Raw genomic sequence first — 26,740 nt, forward strand, 5'->3', positions numbered from 1 at the left:
GTTTCAATTTGAATTTCTAAAATTATTAATGATTTGGAGCCTGTTTTTCATATGGTTCTTGTTAGCATGGATTTCTTCCTTTGAGAACTTCCTCTTCGTGTTTTAACCATTTGTCTAATGAGGAATAGTTGTCTAGTGTTATGTCTGCTGTACCTTACCATTCTGGTCTTTGTGACAAGAAATAAATAAAATTGTTACCTGGTGGCTAACCTTTTTGTGATAAGCTTCTCTAAATTTAGCTAAGCAAGTGTTTGGATGACAGACATGGAGATTGTGGCTGGTCCTTTCCAGTTTAATAAGATTTGGAAGAGCTTATACTCAGACTTTATCAGTTCCATGTTCAATAGCTTTTTAGGAGAGGAATACCCCAAATATTTAAATGGATCTGTGATCTTATTGACTTAGAAGGTCCCTCCAACAATGCAGATTGCAATCCATGCATGCCTGCCTATTCTGTACAACACTTGTCCATATATCCCCCTAAGTTCAGCACAATGGATCTACCCAACACGTTAGAGGTCTTCCTCTTCTTCTTCTTCTTCTTCTTCTTCTTCTTCTTCTTCTTCTCCTTCTTCTTCTTCTTCTTCTTCTTCTTTTTTAGTGAGGCAATTGGGGTTAAGTGACTTGCCCAGGGTCACACAGCTAGTAAGTGTTAAGTGTCTGAAGCCGGATTTGAACTCAGGTCCTCTTGACTCCAGGGCCAATGCTCTATCCACTGCGCCACCTAGCTGCCCCCTCATTTTTTCTTAACATTGCTTGGCGTACACCTGTCACTCCTTCCTATCATACAGTCCTTGATATCATGTCTTTTACTCCTCTCATCTTTGTAGTTCCTCATATTGCAGCTTATTCACAGTTACCATGTCTTCATTGCCTTTATGATACTTAAATTTAATTTTTTGAATGCAGTTAAGTGGAGGAATATGTCAAGTTAGGCCAAGAAGCATTTATTTAGTGCCTGCTATTTTCTAGGAACTGTGCTAAGAATAGGAAATACAAAGAAAGGCAAAAATAAGATTGATGAATTTGAAGGTGATTATTACCAAAGGAGTATTCCTTTTATAAAGTAATCTCAGGATTCCTTTCAATATCAAGCTCCCCAGTGAATTTACAATCATTCGTTAGCAAAACACACTTAGATGACAGTAAAAGATCTTGACAGGTTGTAACTATGGGCTGAATCTTGTAAGATAAAATTTAATGGGAATAAAAGCAAAATCCTGTACTTGGCTTTAAAAAAAAATCAGCTAGACAGGCCGAAGGAGGCATTTACTCAATTAATATGCATTTATTAAGTACTTTGTGCTGGGTGTTGTGCTAAGATGGGGGGGCCAAAGAAGGGCAAAAATCGTCCCTGCCTTCAAGAATCTCACATTCTGATGGGGGAGACAACATGTAAATAATCAGATACAGTCACGATACATACAGAGAAGACTGGAAGTGAACTTAGGAGGGCCCTAACACCAGAGGGGATCAGGAAAGTCCCCCTGCAGAAAGTGGCATTTGATCTGAGTTTTGAAGGGAGTCAGGTGTTCTAAGAGGTAGAGGTGTGGAGGAGGAAGAACGTTCTAGGCAAAGGATCAGACACAGAAACAGGAAATGGGGCCTTTCAGGAAGAGCACATAGGCCAGTATGGTTGGATCATAGCTTTCATGGAAGAAAGAGAAATGTATAAGAAGCCTGGAAAAATAGGAAGGGACCAAGATGTCACGAGCTTTCAGTGTAGTGGTTCTTGTGATAAAAATGTAGGGTGTTAAGTGAATCACAAGCTCAGTATGAATCAACAGGGTAACATGGTAGCCAAAGACCTCCCATGATATTAGATAGCATAGTGAGAGGCATCATATCTAGAATCAAGGAAGCAATTGTTTCTCCATACTTTGACCTGGTCATGCAGCATCTGGAGATCTGTGTTCCTTTCTGGGATGTCTAGATGGAGGCTGTCCAGTAAGTAGGGCCGCCATGATTAGGAGAGGATTGCAGACAATGGTATACGAAGGATAGGTTGAAGCACTCAGTTTTATTTGGAGAAGACTTGCTGAGGGGAGCAGGGCAGCAGACATGACAAGTATATTCAAGTATTTTAAGGGAAGGAGAGTGATGAAGCAGGCTTTTACTGGCTTTAAAGAGCTGATTGTTAAATTTCTAGAATGAGCATTTACAGCTTGGAAACTGCCAAGTGCTACAAATCAGAGCCTGATTTATTGTTTACACTTAAGAATGTAATAGAGACTGGAAGGACTTGCATGAACTGATGATGAGTGAAATGAGCAGAACCAGGAGAACATTGTACACAGTATCAAGAACATTGTGTGTTGATCAACTGTGATAGATTTGATCCTTCTCAGCAATACAATGGTACAAGATAGTTCCAAAGGAACTATGATGGAAAAGACTCTCCAAATCCAAAAAAAATAAATAAATAACTGTGGAATATGGATGCAGATTGAACCATACTATTTCTTTTGTTTTTGGTGCTATTGTTTTTCTTTTTTGAGGTTTTTCCTTTTTGCTCTGATTCTTCTCATAATATGACTAATGCAGAAATACGTTTAATGTTATTGTACATATATAACCAATATCAGATTACTTGCTGTCTTGGGGAGGAGGGGAGGAAGAAAAATTTGAAACTAGAAATCTTATAAAAATTAATGTTGAAAACTATCTCTACATATAACTGGAAAATAATAAAATACTTTTATAATTTAAAAAAAAGAATGTAACAAACAAAAAGAAAAGAATGTAATAGAGAAAATGTTCCTCTAGATTAACCTTAAAAGTATGTCCTCCACACAAGTTTTTTTCCCCCAGAGAGCCAATTGTTAAACATTTCTAATAGTACATTCCTATTTAAGGACTATCATATGGAAGAGGGGATAGCTTTTTTTTGCTTGGCCCCAGAAAGCAAAACTTGAGAGCAATGGGTTCAAGTGCCAAAGAAACTGATTTTAGGATCCCTAACCATTAGAGCTGCTTAAAAAGGGAATGTAAAAATTGCCTGAGGAAGTATTAATTTCCCCATTACCAGAGGTTTCTGGCAGATGATGGGTGACTACTTCTTGGGGATCTTGTAGAAGGATGGGGTAAACTACATGTAGAACTAGAAGGAACCCGTTTCACAGATGAAGAAGCAGAGGCTCAGGGAAGGTGAGACTTGCACAAAGTCAGATATAGGTAGTCTTTGTCAAGGGTAAGATTTGAGTCCAGGTTCTCTAATTTCAGAACCATCACATTGCAATTCTATGATTCTGTACAATTTCTTACAAGCGGGGCAGCTAGGTGACGCAGTGGATAGAGCACTGGCCCTGGATCCAAGAGGACCTGAGTTCAAATCCAACTTCAGACACTTAACACTTACTAGCTGTGTGACCTTGGGCAAGTCACTTAACCCCAATTGCCTCACCAAAAAAAAAAACCCACAAGATTTTATTAGGTTTTTTGGGACAGCTAGGCGGCGCAGTGGATAAAGCACTGGCCCTGGATTCAGGAGGACCTGAGTTCAAATTCAGCCTCAGACACTTGACACTAGCTGTATGACACTGGGCAAGTCACTTAACCCTTATTGCCCCGCCAAAAAAAAAAAAAAAAGACTACAATTTCTTATAAGCAATCGGTTATGTCAAAGAAAGCATACTGGCATTTGTACCTAAAGGCTAGAGGGATGTTGCAATAAAGGGGAGTATCTCTGCTTCTACCCTAGTTGCCCCATTTGACAAACAACAATAGAACAGTGGGAAAAGAGATGGTTTATTTTGTGAACCTTGATCATTTTAATGTCAGTTTGTATTGAGGATATCTCTAAAAGTACTAACTCTTACCTTGTCATTTCAGGTAATAAGGATGGTATTGACTCTCCTTTGAAAATGAAGAATAGCACTAGATCAGCTCTGTTAAAAAAGCTGTTAAAACTGAAAAGATGTAAGGTGAAATGTGATGGATATGGAGTAAGGATTTGGGTTTAAATCCTGCCTCTTAATGCCTGTGTGACTTTGAGAAAATTCACTTAACCTCTGTTAACCCTTCTAATGTTCCTCAAATATAAATTGAAGGGACTGTCTTAAATGACCTCAGGGTCCCTTGTTATTTCTAAACTATTATACTTTGATATTACTATGATGTAATCATTTACTCTATTGCAAAAAATTGGTTCTCTTGATTTGATCTTATTTCCACATATCAGTAGACTAAAGCTGTTTACATATTTAAGCTCATTTGGGTTTCTGGTTTCTTTTTAGGCTACTGGTTCAAATAAATTTTAGAAATGGAATTACATGTTCTTACCAGGGACATCTGTTGACCATGGTTTTAGTCAGTGACCGTCCATTGATGGTCCTTGTCTATGGTCTCTAATATGTTAGGGGAAAGGTAATAAAATTACAGGCCATTTGCCTTTTTCTTGCTTATAGCTTCTGCTGTGTTTTGTTTTATAAAGTTATTGCTATTTGTTTGTGAAACTCTCTAAATAGTTTTGGGATTGCCTGGAAGCACTTCATTTTGTTTATAGTGTTAATATGTCCAAGTTTTTTTTGCCTCTGGTAAAGTCTTCCTCCACTGGTAGCGTGAAGGTGACCTTGGTCCTTGAAGTTTCTAGAACTAGAAGAGAGAGACCTTACAAATGAGGAACCCCCGGCCTCTGAAGGTGAAACTCCACAGGTAGCGTACCATGATGGGCTGTTGCTAACAGTGCCAGGCTCTCCCCCATACCATACATTAGGTCTGCACTCATCTCATAACTCTGCCTCTGAGTCAGAGGACCTGTGTTCATATCCTGTCCATTTTTTTAACCTATAGGATATTGGGCAAATTGCTACCTTGAAGGGGCTTATCTTTTTTACCTGTAAAATGAAGAGGTTGAAAGAGATGGTTTCTAAAATCCCTTCTGTTCTTTTTTTTTTTTATCTCAAACTCAGAGATCTTTTATTTATTGTTGTGTCATTAACAAACTACAGCAAAAAACAAAAAACAACTTCAGCAATCAGTGCCTTAAATGCAATTGCATTCACTCAAGAGTACATTCTACAAGGGCTATAAAGTGCCCAAGTAAGCATCAGCCTTCTCTGTTCAGGTCTGAGGTGGGCAGGAGGAAGATTCCTGTCCCTGTCAAACTAGTCTACATTCAGGTTCTCTCTCACACTTGCAAGGGGAATCTTTGGTTTTTAGGCAGTACTGAATGAGAAGGGATTTGCAAATGGATGGGTATTGTGACATCTGAAGAGCTGCTAATCTCTTCAGAGCTAGCTTATGAGGCATATGAGAACACCAGTTTCATTTTTAGTTATACCTTGTTTTTGAACAAAAAACAGCATCATAATTTGATCGCCAACTTCACTGAATAGTTGAAGAGTTGCCTATGAACAAGGTACTTAACTTCTGCCTGGATCCAGAAAGAACTGTGAAAATGGGTAGAGGTTATGGGAGCTTGATTCTAGTGCAATCTAAGTAAGAACTTCCCAACAATCAGAGCTATCCCAGAACGGATATGGCCTGCCTCATGAGGTAGTAAGTTTCCTGTTATGAGAGGTGTTCCAGGAGAGGTCTAAAGACCACTGGTCAAAGATGTTGGAGAGAGTTTGGATTAGATAATATCTGAAGTCCCTTCCCACTGTAACTCTTTGACTTGGGAGTATACACTTGATAGCCACCCCTTATATGCTAGAGGTTTTGCTTTAACTCCAATCAAGGTCCATCAGTCCATACAGCAGGTCCTTGTAGTTCTGTTTCTTGGTGTATACCTTAACGTGGGCGGTGAGCTTAGACTGCTTGCAGCAGAATGACCTGGCCTTGCTGTGGATTTGAAGATGACCCTTCATGTCGGCTTTCACTCGGAAGCTCTTGTCACACTCTGTGCACAGGAAGGGCCTCTCCCCTGTGTGCAGGCACTGGTGCCTGAGCAGTCGGTCCTTCCGGCCATAGTTCTTTTTTTTTTTTTTAAGTGAGGCAATTGGGGTTAAGTGACTTGCCCAGGGTCACACAGCTAGTAAGTGTGAAGTGTCTGAGGCCGGATTTGAACTCAGGTACTCCTGACTCCAGGGCCGGTGTTCTATCCACTGCGCCATCTAGCTGCCCCTCAGCCATAGTTCTTGTTTCACTCAATGCAGAAGAAGGGTTTCTTTTCTCTGTGTACCCTGATGTGATTGGCTAGTTGAGACTTGTGGGTGAAGCCCTTGTTACACTCGCTACATCGGAATGGTAAGAGCCAAGATGAGTTCTGGTTTTGAAAGTTTTCTTGTTCTCTTGAACTTGAAGATCTAGTGTTCCCAGAAAACAGCTGCCCTTGTGTGCTTTTCAAGTCAGGATGCTCATCAGCCCTGGAACCAGTGGCTGGTTCTCTTGTCTCTAAGTGTCCCTGGTCTCTGACGAATGGCTCCTTCCCTTGTTCAATCAGAGTTATCAAGTTTGGCTTGGGAATGGCATAGCTCAGTGAGATCAAGGTCTCATAATTGGTCTTCACTACATCCTTGTAAAGCTCTTTCTGCCATCCCTCCAAAGTCCTCCACTCTTGCTCCATGAAATACATGGTCACATCGTTAAATGTCACAGGCACCGGAGCAGGCACCCCCGGGGCCATGGCCTCGTCGTCTCCTCGGCCCAGAGCCGGCTGTCCGGCAGGCAGAGAGCAGGCCTGTGGTCAGTCCGCCCAGCCGGCCCCACGCGCTGGGACCCGCTCTGCGTTTGGACACGCAACCCGCCGGCCAAAAGGAGGGGCCACCCTTCCCCCTTCTGTTCTAAAACCTCTGACTCTAAAGAGGCAGTGTGGCGTGGTGAATAGAGAGAGCCCTAAACTTAGAGTCAAGAAGACTTAACTCAAACACTTAATAGTAGTTTCACACTGAGACAGTCACAACCTTTCTGTGCCTCAGTTTCCTCATCTGTAATATGGGGGAATTGGACTTGATAGTCTCAAAGTTCCCTTCCAGCTGTAGATCTATCAATCTATGACAGGTGAGGAATTGGCCCAGTTCCCTTACGAGTCCTTATTCAAACAATGGAAAGAAAGAAAATGTCTAGCCTAACATCATCTTAAACTATCAGTCTCAAGAGAATAAGGATTATATCTTTAAAAAAACTTTATAAATTAAAGAACAACTTAAACAGCTGACAGAATAATCTGTGTTCATGGCTGGGCCATGCCAAAATAATAAAAATTATGATACTACCAAAATTAAAAAAAACAACTTTATAGCCCTCTAATACATTGTGGTTTCTTCATAAATATTAAATACATCTTTATCTGGTTGAAGACCCTACATAGGAATCTGTACAAATCCTAGAACAGCAGGAACTTTCGTTTTCTTACACATTCAGTTCCAAGAGTCAAACCTCTGGCTGTTTTTTTGTTTGCAGCAGGCTTTAGCATACCACCTGGACAGGCAGGCTTCCCTCCCTTTGAGATATAGATAGATAGATAGATCTCTATATATATATACAGATAGATAGATATCTTCCCTCCCTCATTTTCCAAACATAATTTGGGGTATAGAGTTCTTATAAACTCTGTTATGCTTTTCTGGGTTTTTTTGGGGGGGGTTGTTTTTTGGGGTTTTTTTTGGTGAGGCAGTCAGGGTTAAGTGACTTGCCCAGGGTCACACAGCTAGTAAGTGTTAAGTGTCTGAGGCCAGATTTGAACTCAGGTCCTCCTGACTCCAGGGCCAGTGCTCTATCCATTGTGCCACCTAGCTGCCCCATCTGTTATGCTTTTCTAAAGACTAGTTCTCTGTAAACTGCCATCACTTTGCTATTCCAAGCCTGCTAGGAATTAGAACTTGCATCCAGGAACTGCGGACCCCATGGTCTCAGGTGGAGAAGGTCATGGAGGTCAGGTTTTCTTGAGTGAGGTACTCAGAATGCTTTAAGAATCTTTTTCTTTTCTTTTCTTTTCTTTTTTGGCAGGGCATTGGGGGTTAAGTGACTTGCCCAGGGTCACACAGCTAGTAAGTTTCAAGTGTCTGAGGTCAGATTTGAACTCAGGCCCTCTTGAATCTAGGGCCGGTGCTTTATCTACTGTGCCACCTAGCTGCCCCACTTTTAAGAATCTTTTGAGGCAGATTGGAACTAGATATGACAATCCCAAGCCAGTGCCTTGGTATTATGAAGAGAAAATAATGATATGGATTTTATTCAAGACTGAAAAAGAATTTGGCCACATCAGTTGAACCCTCAGGGTATGCAATCTTCATATGTGCAATTTTGGCCACTACCTTTACAGTATTATTATACAAGAACAATTGTATAATAATATTTACAACTTCCATTTACATTTTGCTTTAAGTTTTGCAAAGCTTTTTCATACATTACTTCATTTATAGGTCCACTTCTGATACTTTACTAGCCATATTGTCTTGGACAAATCACTTAACTTCTGATTCTCACTTTTTTCTATAGCTGTCAAATGGGAACAATATCTGTAGCACTTACCTCATAGGATTTTATGAGGCTAAAATTAGGTAATGAAGTGCTATGTAAATGTTAGTCATTATCATTTATCCTCACAACAGCTCTGGGAGATAGGTATTTTTAATCCCTCTTTCTACAGAGGAAGGAGGCAGCACAGGTGGCTCAGTGGATAGAGCACTGGGCCTAGAGTCTGGAAGACCTGAATTCAAATGTGATCTCAGAGACTCACTAGCTGTGTGACCTTGGGCAAGTCACTTAACCTCTGTTTGCTTTAATCCACTGGAAAAGGAAATGACAAATCACTACAGTATCTTTACCTAGAAAACCCCATATGGAGTCAAGAAAAAATGAGGCTAAGTGACTTGCCCAAGGCTAGTGAAGTAGAAGAACCAGGACCTTGATCCTCCTTCCAATATACATTGCTGTCCAGCTAAAGATAGTACACAGAGCCTCTTAGCTACAAATTTGATTCTCTCTTTTGAGGAGAATTTGGATGTGCTTCCTGGGAGGCTGTGAAATATTGTCAATTGAGAAGCAGTGTGACATAGTAGAAAGAGACCTGGACTTGGAAGCAGGAAGGAAACTCAGAGTTTGAATCCCATTCCTGACCCTTAACTGGCTCTGTGACCATGGGCAAATCATTGCCCTTCTCTGAGCCTCAGTTTTCTTCATCTATAAAATGGGATTAATAATACTATATTGTGAAAAAAATAATACTATATTGTGTCCCACAGGGCTGCTAGGAGGCTAAAATGACAATATACAAAGTGCTTTACAAACCTTAATGGGATTCAGAGCATAATATAAATCAGCATAAAAGGTTTACTTCTGAATGATAATGGGTTTCATGCATGTGATCTCTAAGGTCCCTTCCAGTTCTAAAAATTGGTTATTTACTTTCCAGACACTTTATATTTATTTACTCTATTGGTAACTGCTATCTAAGTTCTTCCACCGAAGGGCTATTTTCTTTCTAGAAGTGAGAGAAACTTAGGATATAGGACAATAGATAGTTGTTTTTCATGTCTGCCTAGCACTTTGGAGGCTGCCCAGAATTTTGTATTTTCCTCTGGGGATCTTTGCTCAGTCTGGAAGACCTTCATCCAGCCTCAGTGGGGAGACGCAGAGATCCACTAAATTCTTCTAGCTCAGACTCTCCTAGATCTGGAGCCAGTAGGCTGAAATGAATAGCTTTCTAGTTAGATACCATTGTGGTGGTTAGTGCTTGACTAGGGATTCTGGCATCCTTTTGGTTTAGAATATTAGAGTCTCAGCAAATGCCTCAGGGCCAGTTTGAATTCCACCTGGTCCTTATTCCGGAAAGATATGTGCATAGCTTTGGTATTCAAGGAAAAGGAGAAGAAGCAATTACGGGAGCTTGTTTGTTTGTTTGTTTGCTTGCTTTGCTTTTAACTGGCCTGAGGAGTTAGGGACCTGCTGCCAGATTTGCTTGGTCCAAAAGACTAGATGAGAATCATCATTTAAAACCAAGTCTGACTGCAAATAAGGGCTACAGAGGAAGTTGTAGAGAATGAAAGTATTTGTAGTGACTTTTAGGGCAGAAGGAAATTCTCTTTGTCCTGACTATATTTGGAGTTCATATTTGTATTTGGGATGCAGGGAAGCATACTAAACCTATAGCTTCCTTAGAAACTTGCCTTAGATGATTATTGTAGGTTATAATAGGTTATAATAACCTACAACAAGTTTCTAAGGAAAGCTATATTTTGCTACTAAACAGCAGATTCAGAGATGGAATGTGGATAGGTGCTTCTTTTTAAACCTGTGGCAGGTCAGACTAATTTGTGGCAGCGTCTGAAGTGTTTCTTTGGGGCAGAAGGTGAATGAGTGAGTATAAGTAACTCTATAACATTAAGAAAGAGAACCCAGGGGGCAGCTAGGTGGCGCAGTGGATAGAGCACCGGCCCTGGAGTCAGGAGTACCTGAGTTCAAATCCAGCCTCAGACACTTAACACTTACTAGCTGTGTGACCCTGGGCAAGTCACTTAACCCCAACTGCCTCACTAAAAAAAAAAAAGAAAAGAAAAGAAAAGAAAGAGAACCCAGGAAATGCTCTGACTTAAGAGTCTGAACCCAGTAGATAATGGGTCGGTTACTTGTTGGGAGCAAGAGTTAACAAATGCACATATTACTCCCTCACATTGTTGGGATAACTCAAGGAAGGCACACCAATACTTTCCTTGAGAACAGAGAAGAGGCCTTCTAGTTGGGCGGATGGGGATTTTCCATGCTTTGCATTATTAGAATGTCTGTTTTGATAAGATTACTAGTTCATTTAAGTATTTGAGATTCATAGATTTAGGGCTGGAAAGGAGCTCTTCTCATTTTTGAGTCCTGTCTGACTTTTTTTTTTAAGTATTTTATTATTTTCTAGTTACATATAAGGATAGTTTTCTTTTTTTTTTCTTTTTCTTTTTTTTTTTTTTTTTTAGTTAGGCAATTGGGGTTAAGTGACTTGCCCAGGGTCACACAGCCAGTGAGTGTCAAGTGTCTGAGGCTGGACCTGAACTCAGGTACTCCTGACTCCAGGGCCGGTGCTCTATCCACTGCGCCATCTAGCTGCCCCAAGGATAGTTTTCAATATTTGTTTTCACAGGATTTTTAGTTCCAAATTTTTTTCTCCCACCCTCCCTCCTCCCCAAGACGGAAAGCAGTCTGATATAGGTTGTATATGTACAATCACATTAAACATATTTCTATATTAGTTATCTTGTGAAAGAAGAATCAGAACACAAGGGGAAAACCTCAAAAAAGAAGGGAAAAAAAACAGTCCAAAAGTAGAAACAGAATCTGCATTCATAATTCACAGTTCTTTTTTTCTGGATGTTGAGAACATTTTCTATCATGAGTTCTTTGAAACTGTTTTGGATTGTCGCACTGCTGAGAAGAGCCAAGTCTATCCCCATTGTTCATCACACAATGTTGCTGTTACTGTGTACAGTGTTCTCCTGGTTCTGCTCCTCTCAGCATCAGTTCATGTAAGTCCTACCAGGTTTCTCTGAACTCCTCCTGCTCACCATTTCTTATAGCACAATAGTATTCTATTACATTCATATACCACAACTTATTTAGCCATTTCCCTATTGATGGGCATTCCCTCGCTTTCCATTTCTTTGCCACTACAAAGAAAGCTGCTATAAATATTTTTGTACATGTGGGTCCTTTTCTCTTTTCTATGGTCTCTTTGGGATATAGACCTAGCAGTGGTACCACTGGGTCAAAGGGTATGAACAGCCCCATAGCCCTTTGGGCATAGTTCCAAATTGCTCTCCAGAATGGTTGGATCAGTTTACAGCTACACCAACAAAGCATTAGTGTTCCAATTTTTCCACAGCTTCTCCAACATTTATTATTTTCCTTTTTTGTCATATTAGCCAATCAGATAGGTGTCAGGTGGAACCTCGGAGTTGTTTAATTTGCATTTCTCTGATCAATCGTGATTTAGAGCATTTTTTATTTTTATTTTTATTTATTTATTTGTTTTTTTTAGTGAGGCAATTGGGGTTAAGTGACTTACCCAGGGTCACATAGCTAGTAAGTGTTAAGTGTCTGAGGCTGAATTTGAACTCAGGTACTCCTGACTCCAGGGCCCCTGTTCTATCCACTGCACCACCTAGCTGCCCCTAGAGCATTTTTTCATATGGCAATAGATAGCTTTGACTTCTTCATCAGAAAACTGCCTGTTCATATGCTTTGACCATTTCTCAATTGGGGAATGACTTGGATTCTTATAAATTTGATTTAGTTCCCAATATATTTTAGAAATGAGGCCTTTATCAGAAATGCTAGCTATAAAAATTGTTTCCCAGTTTTCTGCCTCCCTTCTAATTTTGGCTGCATTGCTTCTGTTTATACAAAAACTTTTTAAACTGATGTAATCAAAGTCTTCCATCTTGCATTTCATAATATTCTCTATCTCCTGTCTGACTTTTCATGACCCAATTTGGGGTTTTCTTGGCAAACATACTGGAATGGTTTGCCATTTCCTTTTCCAGCTCATTTTACAGATGAGGAAACTGGGGCAGTGGGGGCAGCTAGGTGGCACAGTGGATAAAGCACACTGGCCCTGGATTCAGGAGGACCTGAGATCAAATCTGGCCTCAGACACTTGATACTTATTAGCTATGTGACCTGGGCAACTCACTTAACCCTCATTGCCCCTCAAAACAAACAAACAAAAACACCAACAGCTGAGGCAACTGAGTGAGGCAAACAGGGTTAAGTGACTTGTCTAGGGTTTCATAACTAGTAAGTGTCTGAGACCAGATTTGAACTTAGGAAGATAGTCTTCTTGACTCCAGGCCTGGTGCTCCATCTACTACATCATCCTGGAAAGGACCCTAGGGATCATTTAATTTAATATTTTTATTTTACAGATGAGAAAATTGAGGCACAGAGTTATACATTGACTTGCCCAAAGTCATACAATTCTGAAAATTTGTCTATGAGCTGGAGAGCCAGGCACCAAAAGACATTGGGAACTTTAGTGACATCCATCTTAGTGTCGCCATCTGGGGGGTTGATTGTGAATAAGCAAGGGATTCACCATCTACAAACATTCTTTTTAATTTAAATTATGGGGGGCAGCTAGGTGGTGCAGTGGATAAAGCACACTGGCCCTGGAGTCAGGAGTACCTGAGTTCAAATCTGGCCTCAGACACTTGGCACTTACTAGCTGTGTGACCCTGGGCAAGTCACTTAACTAACCTCCATTGCCCCATAAAAAAATAATAATTTTAAAATAATTTAAATTATGTACATTTAGCAAATTGATGTTCATGTGGTAGTTACTAGCCAACTGGAAGGCCCCTTGTGGCTGATATTGAGGGTGTGTTTATAAAATTTGAGTAATTGAGACTCATTTCTCAGAAGCAAGGTCTCTTATTATAATGTCATTTGTACTTAGGTGTCAGTGAGGCTACCAAATCAAATCAGAAGTAGAATAGGGAAAAACTGTGAATTAGATGAGAACTAGTAGTTCTCTCACCATTGTGACGGTCTCTTCTAAAGAATGGGAAGAGAAGTCGATTCTTTCCTGTCTTCTGGCTTCCTGTGAGTCAGCAGGACATGAAGTTCCTGGTACCGGAAAAAAGGAGTTTGATTTTCCACTCCCTGGGGGTCAGATGAGAGTCGAATCCCTCTTCCCTCTATGTCCCATTCTGTGAAACTGTCCCAAAATTAATGTGTGGCTGGGAGTGGAAAATGAAGTATATATAGAGATAGCTCCTTTCTCCTGCCTGCCCCCATTCAGTTTTAGTGTCTGTTGTAGTGCCGAGAGGCAGAGGTTTTCTGTTCCAGTGCTGAGCCCAAAACTCAGCAAGGCAGAATGTTCCTGCCTAATCAATGTGTGTGTGTGTGTGTGTGTGTGTGTGTGTGTGTGTATGTATGTATATCTATCTAGAGGACAGTTTACTGTTTCAAAGTAATGTGTGTGTGTGTGTGTGTGTGTGTGTGTGTGTATGTATGTATATCTATCTAGAGGACAGTTTACTGTTTCAAAGTGATGTTTCCAAAGCAGTATCGTTTCTTTATGAAAAACAAATTCGATGCAGGTTAGAAGGGCTGGATTGGCCACTTCAGGAATGATTCTCTTTTCCCTCACCAGCCCATAAAGTAGGAATGGACTCGATTTCTTCTATCACTCCCATCAATGCACCTCATTCCTTTGAGGGCAGTTTAGGTCTGGCCTCTTTGTGGGTTTCAGAGGTGCAGACTTAAAGATCACAAAATGGCCCAAGTTGCAACTATGGACTTGTAACTCAAGAAGCTCCAATAGTTTTGAAAGGCCAGATTTGTAGAAGTTGGGTAGGAGAGTTAGCGGAGAGTCAGGAGGTGCTGCGTGGAGGAATATAGACCATGCAGCACCATGTCACTGGAACTTGCACGGTTTGAGCTCTTTGGAACAAAGGCATGGGGGGCAGCTAGGTGGCGCAGTGGATAAAGCACTGGCCCTGGATTCAGGAGGACTTGAGTTCAAATCCAGCCTCAGATACTTAACACTTACTAGCTGTGTGACCCTGGGCAAGTCACTTAACCCCAATTGCCTCACTTAAAACAACAACAACAACAACAACAAATGTGGCCTCAGATACTTGACACTTACTAGCTGTGTGACCTTGAGCAAGTCACTTAACCCTCATTGCCCCACCCCCCCCAAAAAAGAAGAAGAACAAAGGCATGAGACAGAATTGGCACAGTGCTGGCCAGCTCCTTAGGCCCCTAAGGGTCTGTTCAGTGGCCTGGTCAGAACTAGGGAAGAGATGATGGGAGAAGAGGCAAGGGGTGATATGAACATTTACCAAATTTGACTTATAGTAAAACTCTTTATATGCAAATGATTGTACATAGAAGACATAAGCTATTAATAGGTCATCTCCTCCTCAATCCCATTTGCTCTTTTCAAAAAGCCTTAACCATCCCCCTTAATGCTAGTGCCCTCCTTCTGATGATTATCTTGAATATCCTCCATTAGACAGAGCTCCTTGAGGGCAGGCCTTTGATCTTTGACTTCTCTTTGTATCTCTAGCACTTAGCACTGGACTGGCCACGTAAGTACTTAATAAATGCTTATTGACTGCTTGACTAACAGTGAGAGGTGGCAAGATTTCATTTGTGCTTCCTGAAGTTGGAAAGTTAACAAAAAATAGCCTCGTGACTGGTGACTGGAAGACTGCTATTGGAACCTGTATTTGAGATCTTTTTTTTTTTTAAACCAGGGGTTTTAATGCAAGTGCATTAAAAGCAGATATGGGGGGCAGCTAGGTGGCACAGTGGATAAAGCACCGGCCCTGGATTCAGGAGGACCTGAGTTCAAATCCGGCCTCAGACACTTGACACTTACTAGCTGTGTGACCCTGGGCAAGTCACCTAACCTCCATTGCCCCGCAAAAACCAAAACAAAACAAAAGCAGATATGGAATGAGGGTTGGGGCAGTGGGGTGAGAGAGAGAGGATCTCTGGCATGGAGTGGAAAACTAGCTTCCTTGGAAAGCTATATGAGGAACCCGGCAAGCTCAGGCCTGTGCAGGCAGAATTCTGCTGTTTTCCAGAAGAGTACCTCCACTGTCAGAGAAAGGAGCCAGGGCCTAGCAGCATTGATTTGGAATTCCAGGAGAGAGGCAGAGGGAGGGACACCACTGGGGGATCTGTCGGTTTGTATATAACTAGGTCTCCCATAAGCAACAGAATAACTACCTATTTCTATTCCATACGATAGTAATGGCCTTGGACATTATGTTACCAAGGGATCATCAAGGTATAGAACTGAGGAACCATGAAGGCCCAGAAGGCTGGAGGTGGAAAGGAGGGTCCTTCTTCTGTTTTTTTGTTTTTTTGGGTTTTTTTCTGTTTTCGTTTTTGCGGGGCACTTGGGGTTAAGTTAAGTTAAGTGACTTGCCCAGGGTCACACAGCTAGTGTCAAGTGTCTGGGGTCGGATTTGAACTCAGGTCCTCATGAATCCAGGGCCGGCGCTTTATCCACTGTGCCACCTAGCTGCCCCAAGAGAGGAAAGGTCCTTTAAAGCAGGGACTCTTGGACTTTTTTGTGCTGTGAATCCCCTTGTCAGTCAGGTGAGGCCTATACCAAAAGAATGTTTTTAAATGCATAAAATAAAGAATATGGTGTTACAAAAGAAGCCAGTGATGTTGAAGTAGAGGTATCAAAATATTTTTTTAAAGTTCCCCAGGTTAATCAAAGAATAATCAGGGGGCAGCTAGGTGGCACAGTGAATAGAGCACTGGCCCTGGAGTCAGGAGTACCTGAGTTCAAATCCGGCCTCAGACACTTAACACTTACTATCTGTGTGACCCTGGGCAAGTCACTTAACCCCAATTGCCTCACTTTAAAAAAAAAAAAAAAGAATAATCAGTCCCCCTGATTCAAAGGATCACAGGATCTGAACTTTTTAAATCGAAGACACATACAAAATTTGAGATATGGAGTTACCTGTAATTACCACTAAATGTTAGCTCCCCTTACCATTCACTGGCAAGACAGCTAGCTGAGAACAGCTACAAACCACTTTTCTGCAATCAGATTGGTGTTGATTGGAGGACCGAGCCTATGGGGTTGTGCAGTATGTCACTGCAGGATGTCTTGGCTGCTGTGGCCTATAACTGAGGCCAACAATAATGTGTGTGAAGAGAAAACAGTGCTAGTGCTAGAGCCGGTGGTCCCTTAGCAACCTTCTCAGTTAATCAGTAGAGCATAATAATAATAACCAGAGTAAGAACTACTCAGATTGATCCTTCAGAGTAAAGGTGGCAGTTTAAATTAATAGAATTTCAGAGCTGGAAGTGACCTTAAAGAGTGTCACAAAGCTCTTCTGGCCAGTTACTGTTTGGTTTTGTAAATGGTTTCTACTGTGCTGCTCCAATCTTCCCTCCTCAGTGTGTTTGGGAAGAGGATGGTTTTGTTGAGTCTTTAAAAAACTAACAGTCATAATTAGCACCAGAGTATTGAAGGCTAGGAAGTCTGAGAAAGGGCTATGGAGGACAAAAATGCGGGATGAATGAGGAGTAATAGTATCTCTTTTTTCTTTCCTTTAGGGAGGAAAAAACCTGCTTCCTTTTTCTTTCTTACATAGTACTAATGACTTATATCTCTATGGTATTTTAAAGTTTGCAAAGGATTTTATAGCCATCATTTCATTTGATCCTTATAACAAGCCTTTGAGGTGTGTACTACAGAGATAATCATTCCAACTTTACAGATGAAGAAAAAGAAGTTCAGAAAGGATCAGTGACACTTGTCTGGTATGCCAGAGCATACCAGAAACAAGATTCTGGCCCAGGTCTTTGCACTATGTCATGCTGCCACATCCTCGCATACACAGATTAACAATTTTAGAGTCTCTCCTACTGAACCCTTGGGAAACCAGAAAATCTCCTGCATAGGCACTCTCCAGTGTGGGGGGAGTCATTTCTTCCTTTCTCCTATAGTGAGTGTACCATTTCTCTTTATTGCCTGAACAATTTTAGAAAACTCTTGAGAAAAGCAGTAGAAGGATACTTTCATTCTTCCCAGGCGCCTTCCTGGACCTACACTAAGGTTACTATTGATATAATTGTTTTTGTTAGTATTATTATTATCACCCCAATTTGCTTTCTTCTTCCTTGACCCTATTGCATTTGTTCTGAAAGTTCTGCTATTTGAGAAATAATCTCTGCTGGGAAACGTGATGAGTATGCTTAATGTTTTGTTCTCAGCTCTAGTTGCTTAGCTTCCCAATTGATCTATAGTTGTGACTCCCCTGGGATGGAAGATGGGGTACTGAGTTGTTGTTGAGTCATTTTTCAATCGTGTCTGACTCTCTTTGTGACTCCTTTTAGAGTTTTCTTGGCAAGGTTGCTAGAATGGTGTGCCATTTTCCCCTCCAGTTAATTTTATAGATGAGGAAACTGAGGCTAACAGGGATAAGTGACTTGTCCAGGGTCACACAGCTTGTAAGTGTCTGGGTCTAGATTTGAACTCAGGAAGATGAGTCTGTGACTCCAGGCCCAGCACCACCTAGCTGAATCTTCTAACCTTCTGAACTCCAGTGTTCCGATTAGAATATAGGTTATAGGGGGGCAGCTAGGTGGCACAGTAGATAAAGCACTGGCCCTGGATTCAGGAGGACCTGAGTTCAAATCCGGCCTCAGACACTTGACACTTACTAGCTGTGTGACCCTGGGCAAGTCACTTAACCCCCATTGCCCCGCAAAAAAAAAAAAAAAGGAATATAGGTTATAAATCTTTCGGGCACCTAGGTGGTACAATGGATATAGAGCACTGGGCCTGGAGTCAGGAAGGCTCTTCTTCCTGAGTTCAAATCTGGCCTCAGATAGCTGTGTGACCCTGGGCACAGGGTCCTTATCAGCCTCAGTTTCCTCATCTATGAAATGGCAAACTATTCTAGTCTCCTTGCCAAGAAAACCTCAAATAGGGTCACAAAGAGTCAGACACACTGAACAATAACAGCAGCTATGAATCTTTGGAGTCTTTCTCTGGCCTCTTCCTGTTTTAAATTGAATGATAAAAGACTGATGTGAATGAAAATGGAGGCTAGCCCTACTAGATTTTGAACTGTTGTAGTTAAAAGGATAGGACTAGAATTAATAGTGTCATTAGTAGGTTAGTTATAAGGATTCAATCAGTATTCAATTAGGGTAGCGAGGATAATATCAATAACCATTTCTAGGACCTAGCCAGAGAGGTAAATGTCCATGGAAAGCTGCAAACATTCACTTTGCCCCTGCCCTTCTTGACTGCATCATGTGACTTTCACTGTCGTCACTGAGGAGTAATAAATATCTCTCTGGCACATAGGGCCCTCTATTTGGGAAATCCCAATCTCCGAGCCAAGGGAAAGATAAGAGAGGTAGGAGAGGGAGAGGGAGAGGGAAAGGGGGGAGGGAGGGAGAGAGAGAGAGAAAGAGAGAGAGGAAGGAAGGAAGGGAGAGAGATCGGGGTCTTGCTGGAGCCTTTGGATTATCCCAAAATGTGGTATGGGATCTTCTTTCTTTGCCAAAATAAGAGAACAAAGTAATATGTAGGTAGGGGAATATTGGCCTCCTTGTATATATTTAATACACAGGTCTGCTTATGTCACTTCCCCGCTTAAAAACCTTCAGTGGCTTCCTGTAAAATGCAAACTTGTATGCCTGGCATTGAAGTTTCTCCCTAATTTGGCCTTGTGGTGCTTTTCCAGCCTCGTTTCACACTATTCCACTTTGCTCACTCTATGTTCCAGCCAAACTGGACCTACCTGTTTCTCCATCTTGTTCTGCTAGCTCCTACCTTACTTAGTCTGTTCAAATAGGTCATCCCCCGCGTCTGGAATGTGTTCCCATCAGAGATCCTTCTCTCACTTCAAGACCTAGCAGAGGCACCGTCTTTTTTCTTTCCTTATCTTGCTCCCTGCTCTTCCCCCTCTAAAGAGATCCCATTCTTCTCAAATTGTCTACACCACTTTGTCTGGATCTCTTTTTTAGTTGTCATTATGCTCATTACTTATTTTTTTAATTATAAAAGTATTTTATTATTTTCCAGTTACATGTAGAGATAGTTTTCAAAATTTGTTTTTATAAGATTTCTAGTTTCAAAATTTTCTCCCTCCCCCCCCTCCCCAAGACAGCAAGTAATCTGATACAGGTTATATATGTACAATAACATTAAACATATTTCTGCATTAGTCATATTATGAGAAGAATCAGAGCAAAAAGGAAAAACCTCAAAAAAGAAAAACAACAGCACCAAAAACAAAAGAAATAGCATGGTTCAATCTGCATCCATATTCCACAGTTCTTTTTTTTTTCTGGATTTGGAGAGTCTTTTCCATCGTGAGTCCTTTGGAACTATCTTGTACCATTGTATTGCTGAGAAGGATCAAGTCTATCACAGTTGATCAACACATAATGTTGTTGATACTGCGTACAATGTTCTCCTGGTTCTGCTTATCTCACTCATCATCAGTTCATGCAAGTCCTTCCAGGTTTCTCTGAAATCTGCCTGCTCATTGTTTCTTACTGCACAATAGAATTCCATTACATTCATGTACCACAACTTGTTCAGCCATTCCCCAATTGATGGGCAGCCCCTCAATTTCCAAAAAGTTGCTCATTACTTATTTATTAAACTATTAGATTCTTGAGGACACTACACATCGTCCTTTCTTGTCTTTGAATCTATCCCCAGTGCCTAGTACGAGGCCATACACACAATGTACTTAAATAAATAATATTGGTTGAATTGAAGTGACTGAGGAACTAATCCCTGATAAATCAGGATCCCTACACCAGCTATTTAAGGTGATTGGGGCATTCCTGCTTTGTGCAAGCACACTCTAGTTTTAGTGAAAAGACTGAGTTTATAGTCAAATACCCGAGTTTGAATCCATTTTGCTCCTTCCCAACCTGTGTGACCTTTGCAAATTTCCCTCTTCCTCTTCAACCCTGCGGCCCTGCCACTGTTTCCTCTGCTGTAAAATGAAGGAGTTAGGCTAATTGATCTCTAAGCTTCTTTTCAGCTCTAAATCAAGGCTTCTTAAACTGTGGGTCGCCATCCCATATGGGGTCTCGTAACTGAATGTGGGGGTTGTGAAAAATTTGGCAGTAAGTGTTAGATTTGTATGCCTATTTTATATACCTATAAACTTGGGGTCACATAAAAATTTTTCAGGAGAAAAGGGGTAGAGAATGAAAAAAGTTTAAGAAACCCTGCTCTAAATCACATAAATTCATTAATGAATATCCTTCATAAAATGGATATAAAAACTGTCTAGTGTTGGGAATAACACTGAATTGGGATTAACATCTTTAAGTACTCTCAACAAGAATAGAAGCGTTGTGTGGTCATATAACTGTTAAATTGCACAGATTCATTTAGAAAGTATGGTTGGTGGGGCAGCTAGATGGCGAAGTAGTTAAAGCACCGGCCCTGGATTCAGGAGTACCTGAGTTCAAATCCAGCCTCAGACACTTGACACTTACTAGCTGTGTGACCCTGGGCAAGTCACTTAACCCCAACTGCCTCACTAAAAACACACACACACACACACACACACACACACACACACACACACACACAAAAGATCACATTAGAAAGTATAGTTGGTCAAATGACATACCCTGAAATGTAAGTATATACAATAAAATTATCTATGAGTTTATCAAAGCCTTTTGGGGGGGGGCAATGAGGGTTAAGTGACTTGCCCAGGGTCACACAGCTAGTAAGTGTCAAGTATCTGAAGTCGGATTTGAACTCAGGTACTCCTGACTCCAGGGCCGGTCCTCTATCCACTGTGCCACCTAGCTGCCCCCTCAAAGCCTTTTTTGAATATGTACCATTCCTTGGGGGTAACAAATCCAATATATCTACTACTTGCACAATAAACTATTACTTCTTCTTAAGCTTTAAGCATAGAGGGCACTTCCTAGTTCTGATATTCTAGATTTGGTTAACAAAGCCTTATGCAACCTGTTCATTCTTTTTATGATTTTACAGATTTATGTCCTATCCTCTCCTTTTTGTCTTCACGATGAATACAGTTAACCTATAAAGTAGGCATTAGTCCTCTCCCCCAAGTATCAATGTTCATGCATAGTATCTTTTCCAAAGTCTTTTATAACAATAATAACAATTCACATTTTTATAATAAGTTATGGTTTACAAAGCTCTTTCCTTACAACAACCCTGTGAGGTAGGTTTTGGAAGTAGTATTTTTTTACAGATGAAGAAAAATCTTTAGCTTGCCTTACTTTATCTTCCTAGCAACAGTAAGAAACAGGTAAGGCAATTCTCCTTTTTTCCCCTTAATAGAGAATACCTCTAGGTTTTTCTTTCCTGTTGATTTCTGGGGTTACAGTTTCTTCTGAAATTCAAGATCACCTTTCCTGGGGACTAGGCTCCAGCTACCTTGAGTGATGCCCCCAACCTCTGCCAACATAACCTTTCAGATCCTCTGTGCTTTGTGTCTCCCCACAGCCTTATGTGTCCGTGGCTCAGCAGATGGCGCCACCTAGTCCAAGCAGCAACAACATCAGTGGCAGCGGTGGGGGTGGTGGAGGTGACCAGCTGAGCAAAACCAATCTCTACATCCGAGGGCTGCAGCCAGGCACCACGGACCAGGATCTAGTCAAGCTTTGTCAGCCGTAAGTGTGGGCAGGCTCCCGTGGGCAATGAGACATGGGAAAGTTTCTGCTTCCTGCCAGACATCCTTACTCTGAAGTGCTACAGTTCTTTCCCTTTTTCTCATTTCCTTCTTGAATCTCAGTTTTGTTCCTCCCACAGAAATCACAAACCTCCATTATGCTCATCTTGAGTTTATAGGAAATGGGGGTGGGGGGACTGACTTCTGAAGCTCAGTCCATGATTCTTTTTTGTAATATCTTCCCCAAATTGGGAGCCTCAGTGAAAAGATTTCTCACCCTATCGTCATCGTCGTCATCATCATCTTCTTCTTTTATGCTGCAGGGCTATGAGGGTTAAGTGACTTGCCCAGGGTCACACAGCTAGTAAAGTGTCAAGTGTCTGAGGTTGGATTTGAATCCAGAGCCAGTGTTTTATCCACTGTACCACATAGCTGCCCCCCACCCTAATAGTCTTGAACAGGAAAACTAACCTCTGGGTCTCACCTTTGTTTTTCTACTGGGCATTTGAGGAGATTAGACAAAATTAGACTCCTAGGTAGTTGTAGGGTTAGAGCCTGCTGATTGAGAACTTCTCACCAGAGAAATATTAATTTGTTGTTTGTTTTTGTGATTGGTCTGACTTATTTTTTTGGTAGTGTTTTATTATCCAATTACACAAAAAGATTGGTTTCATCATTCATTTTTGTAAGATTTTGAGTTCTCAATTTTTCTTTCTCCCTCTCTTCCCTCCCCCCTCCTCAAGAGGGTAAGCAATCAGATAAACCTTTATATATATATATGTGTGTGTGTGTGTGTGTATACACAATCATGTTATATATATATATTTCCACATTAGTCATGTTGTAAAAGGAGAATCAGAACAAAAGGGAAAACCCACAAGAAAGAAAAAAATAACAAAATGAAAATAGTGTACTATTGATTTGCATTAAGACTCCACAGTTCTTTTTCTGGATATGGAGAGCATTTTCCATCATAAGTCTTTTGGAATTGCCTTGGATCATTGTATTGCTGAGAAGAGCTAAGTCTTCAGAGAAACATTAATTTGGAAGGAAAAAAGGAGGAGTAGAGAAAGAAGGGGAAGATTGGTGGAATTAAAAATGGAGGATGAATAGGCTGTCATTCTACAGCTGCCCCCTGAGGTCCCTCTGAGGTTTTGCAAAGTAACTTTGAGTCATGAGGTGGGTGGTAGCCTCAGCTCACCCCTGGCAGGAATGTTGGAAGACTCATGAGAGCTCAGAAAGGCCCTGTTTGGTTTCACTTGGCAGGAAAATATACGTTTCAAATCAGAAATTTGAAAGGAGTTGGGGTGCGGAACAGTGGAATGGAAAAGGTAGACAGAGAGAGGGTGAGTGATAGAAGGAGCATGCAGAGAGAAGGCAGCAACAGAACCTTAGGGGGCTGACTCAGAATTCATCACAGAATTTGAGATGTGGAAGAGACCTCAGGAGTCACCTAGCTTAATCTGGATGTGAAGGAACCCCCACTGTAACCTGCCCAATCAGTAGTGATGCAGCCAAAGACTTGCAAGGAGGGGCAGCTCACTGCCTCGGAGCTGCTCATTCTACTTGGGAAACAACTCTGGTGGTTAGGAAGCTTGGCCTGACATCCAGCCTGAATTTACCCCTTTGCAACTTCCACCCATTGCTTCTAACTTCTAGCCTCTGGAGCCAAACACATGTCTGCTCCTTCCTCCAAGTGGCTGCCTTTCAAATACTTGAACACATGCCAGAGCAAGAGAGATGGATTCCCTGGTGGCAAGATGACTAAAAGTTCTGCCTCAGGGACCCAGGTCAGAGAATCCAGTGTCATCGGCCCTTAAAAACTCAAGCTATGACTCCTTACCTCTCACTAATATCACTAATATCAGCAGTTTACCATAGGTTCAGCACCCTTGCTCCATGGACTGGTCCATTCTTCTTCTTCTCCTTTTTTTTTTTTTTTTTGGCAGGGCATTGAGGATTAAGTGACTTGCCCAGGGTCACACAGCTAATAAATGTTAAGTGTCTGAGGTCAGATTTGAACTCAGGTCTTCCTGACTCCAGGGCCAGTGCTTTATCCACTGCACCACCTAGCTGCCCCCTGACTGGTCCATTCTTTTTTTGTTTGTTTGTTTGTTTTGTGTTTTTTGTTTGTTTGGGTTTTTTTGCGGGGCAATGGGGGTTAAGTGACTTGCCCACGGTCACACAGCTAGTAAGTGTCAAGTGTCTGAGGCCAGATTTGAACTCAGGTACTCCTGAATCCAGGGCCGGTGCTTTATCCACTGTGCCACCTAGCCGCCTCTGGTCCATTCTTATAAAGAGTAGAGTTAGTATGGTGGGGATGGGGGGGAAAGGGGAAAGAGACAGAGAAAGACACACACACACACACACACACACAGACTGAGAGGAGGGGATCCAGAGATGGACTAAGCACAAAAAGGTATTGGGGAACAAATCTTTTAGAAAGAGGCTACTTTGTACTCAACCATTTCAATACTCAGTGGGCCATAAAGCTTTCCCACCACTTTTCCATTTTGCACATCTTCATTTTAACTGTTGTGATATATTATATTATAGAAATCCTGGGCTCCTCTTCTCCTTCCTCTCTCTCTCTCTCATTGCCTTGGAGAAGATGTATATAATATGAAAGTAAGAAACCAAAAAAGTTTTGTGTTTCGTTTCTATTTCTTAATATGTTTTACTGATGCCATTGTCTTTACATCAGTCATTTCAGTGCCCCCTCCACCCCAGTTTGAATCTTCCCTTATGACAAAGGAAAACAGTTAAATAAAAACATCTGCCACTGACCACATCTAACAACATAACAACATATGTAATATTCTGTCCTACTAGTTCCTGTCTCTTTGGTTTGAGGAGGGAAGGATATTTCATCTGTTTTCTGAGACCTTTCTTGGTTTTTCAGAAACTCAGTTGAATTTCCTTTATGTTTTCTGACCCTCTCATTCACCTTTTATTTTCTTTCTTTCTTTGTGTGTGTGTGTGTGTGACAGTTGGGGTTAAGTGACTTGCCCAGGCTCACACAGCTAGAAAGTGTCAAATGTCTGAGGCTGGATTTGAACTCAGGTCCTCCTGAATCCAGGGCCCATGCTTTATCCATTGCGCCACCTAGCTGCCCCTCACCTTTTCTTAATATTCAATAATATGGGCTCTGGACCTTTAGACACATTAGACTGTGAAGGAATTGGGCTCTAACCAAGTGATAAGGAGGGGAAGACTGAGAACAGCAGGTAGACTGGAACCTGAGGGAATAAACAAGCTGTTGTTTGCCAAACCAATAGACTTTTTAGCCATTAACCTTCTTTACCTTTCTCTAGCATTTGACATGGTTGACCACTCCTTTCCTTTTTATTTTCTCTTCAGTCTGCTTCCATGACACTGATCTTTTGATTCTCTTGTCTGATCTTTCTTTTACCTTGTTGTCTTCCTTCACTGGTTCATCTTTTTGCCACCCGCTCAACATGAATATCTCTAAGCCCTGTCCTTAGCAAATTTGACTTCAATTATTACCTGATTGACTTCTAAGTCTACATATACAACCCAAATCACTCCACTAAGATTCAGTCTCACATTTTCAACTGCTTGGCTGTTTATCTCCACTGGTACCTCAAACTCAGCATGTCTGAAATTCAATTCATCTTCTCCCCATTATCTTACCCCAAATAGTTCCTTCTCCTAACTTCTCTATTTTGTGAATTCTACTGTTGTCCAGGCTTGAAACCTTGAAGTAATCTCCCATTTTTCCTTTTCCCTCACCCCTTCTATCCAGTCTATTGCATCTTTTCAGCATCTCATGTAGTTATGAAGAGGAGATGAATGAAGAGGAGTGCTTCATTCACATGATCAACTCTCCTCCTTCAGCCCCCTATTACCTCTCACCTGGTCTGTTTAAATAGCATCCTCATTGGCCCCCCCCACTCTTTTTTCATTCAATCCCTCTTCCACACAGCCGTCAAAATAATCTCCAAACACAAAGGTCTGACCTTGTCACTCCCTTGCTCAAAAACTCAGTGGCTTCCCATTGCCCATGAAGGTGAGACACACAATCTTTAGCTTGGCTTTTTGTTTAAGACACTTGACAAAATGGCTCCAATGCATCTTTCCAGCCTTATTTCAGTTTATGGATCTTCATGTACTTCTATTCTTGCCAATTAATCAATTTAGTCCCAATCTTATAAACCTTTTCCCACCACCATACATTTTTGTAGGCCATTCTATATATGCCTGGGAACGTAGCCCTCCTCCTCTTTGTTGTAATGCATTTCCTTTCAGGGCCACTGCTTAAGTACCTTCTCTTCCAGGAGCCATCCCTATTTACAGCACTTGCTCTGCATTTTACCCTTCGCCTTTTTTACTCTGAGTCCCCAGCCCAAGTGCCTTACACTCAGTAGACCTTTTTATTAATCAATTTTGACTTAGAAGAGTGTCCTGTCCTTGTCCCTGCTGTTGGCAGGGATGGTGTTCCTCCCTCTTAGGTCAATTAGAACCTGACCTCAGGTTAGGGAGAAGGTAATGTGGGCAGTGGAGCTATAGATCTTACTTCTCTCAGCAGGAATCCTTTGAGGAGGAACCAGCTGCATTGGAAATTCTTGGCTCAAAAGCTGGGGGTGGGCCCCTCCCCGGGGGCTCTGTGTGGGACAGCAGCATCTGTGCCCTTCTGTCTACAGCCTGACTTTTCTCGTGTCCCTCCCAGCTGC

At 41.4% G+C, this 26,740-nt stretch overlaps 1 protein-coding gene across 7 annotated transcripts in view; it reads left to right on the plus strand.

Annotated features, from left to right (window-relative positions):
* Positions 1-26,740, plus strand: part of RBMS2 (RNA binding motif single stranded interacting protein 2) — a 112,724-nt gene that overhangs the window by 67,025 nt on the left and 18,959 nt on the right. For 5 of the 7 annotated variants that reach the window (XM_043969413.1, XM_043969409.1, XM_043969410.1 and 2 more), the window contains one exon: positions 21,881-22,047. In XM_043969413.1, the coding sequence (XP_043825348.1) occupies positions 21,905-22,047 (143 nt within the window). In that variant the 5' untranslated portion in view covers positions 21,881-21,904. Of the gene's footprint in view, positions 1-4,538; positions 4,654-21,880; positions 22,048-26,740 lie in introns of those variants that run through there. The other 2 variants (XM_043969414.1, XM_043969415.1) reach the window with 2 other exon arrangements.

Source organism: Dromiciops gliroides, chromosome 5 (assembly GCF_019393635.1).
Source record: "Dromiciops gliroides isolate mDroGli1 chromosome 5, mDroGli1.pri, whole genome shotgun sequence".
NCBI lineage: Eukaryota > Metazoa > Chordata > Mammalia > Microbiotheria > Microbiotheriidae > Dromiciops > Dromiciops gliroides.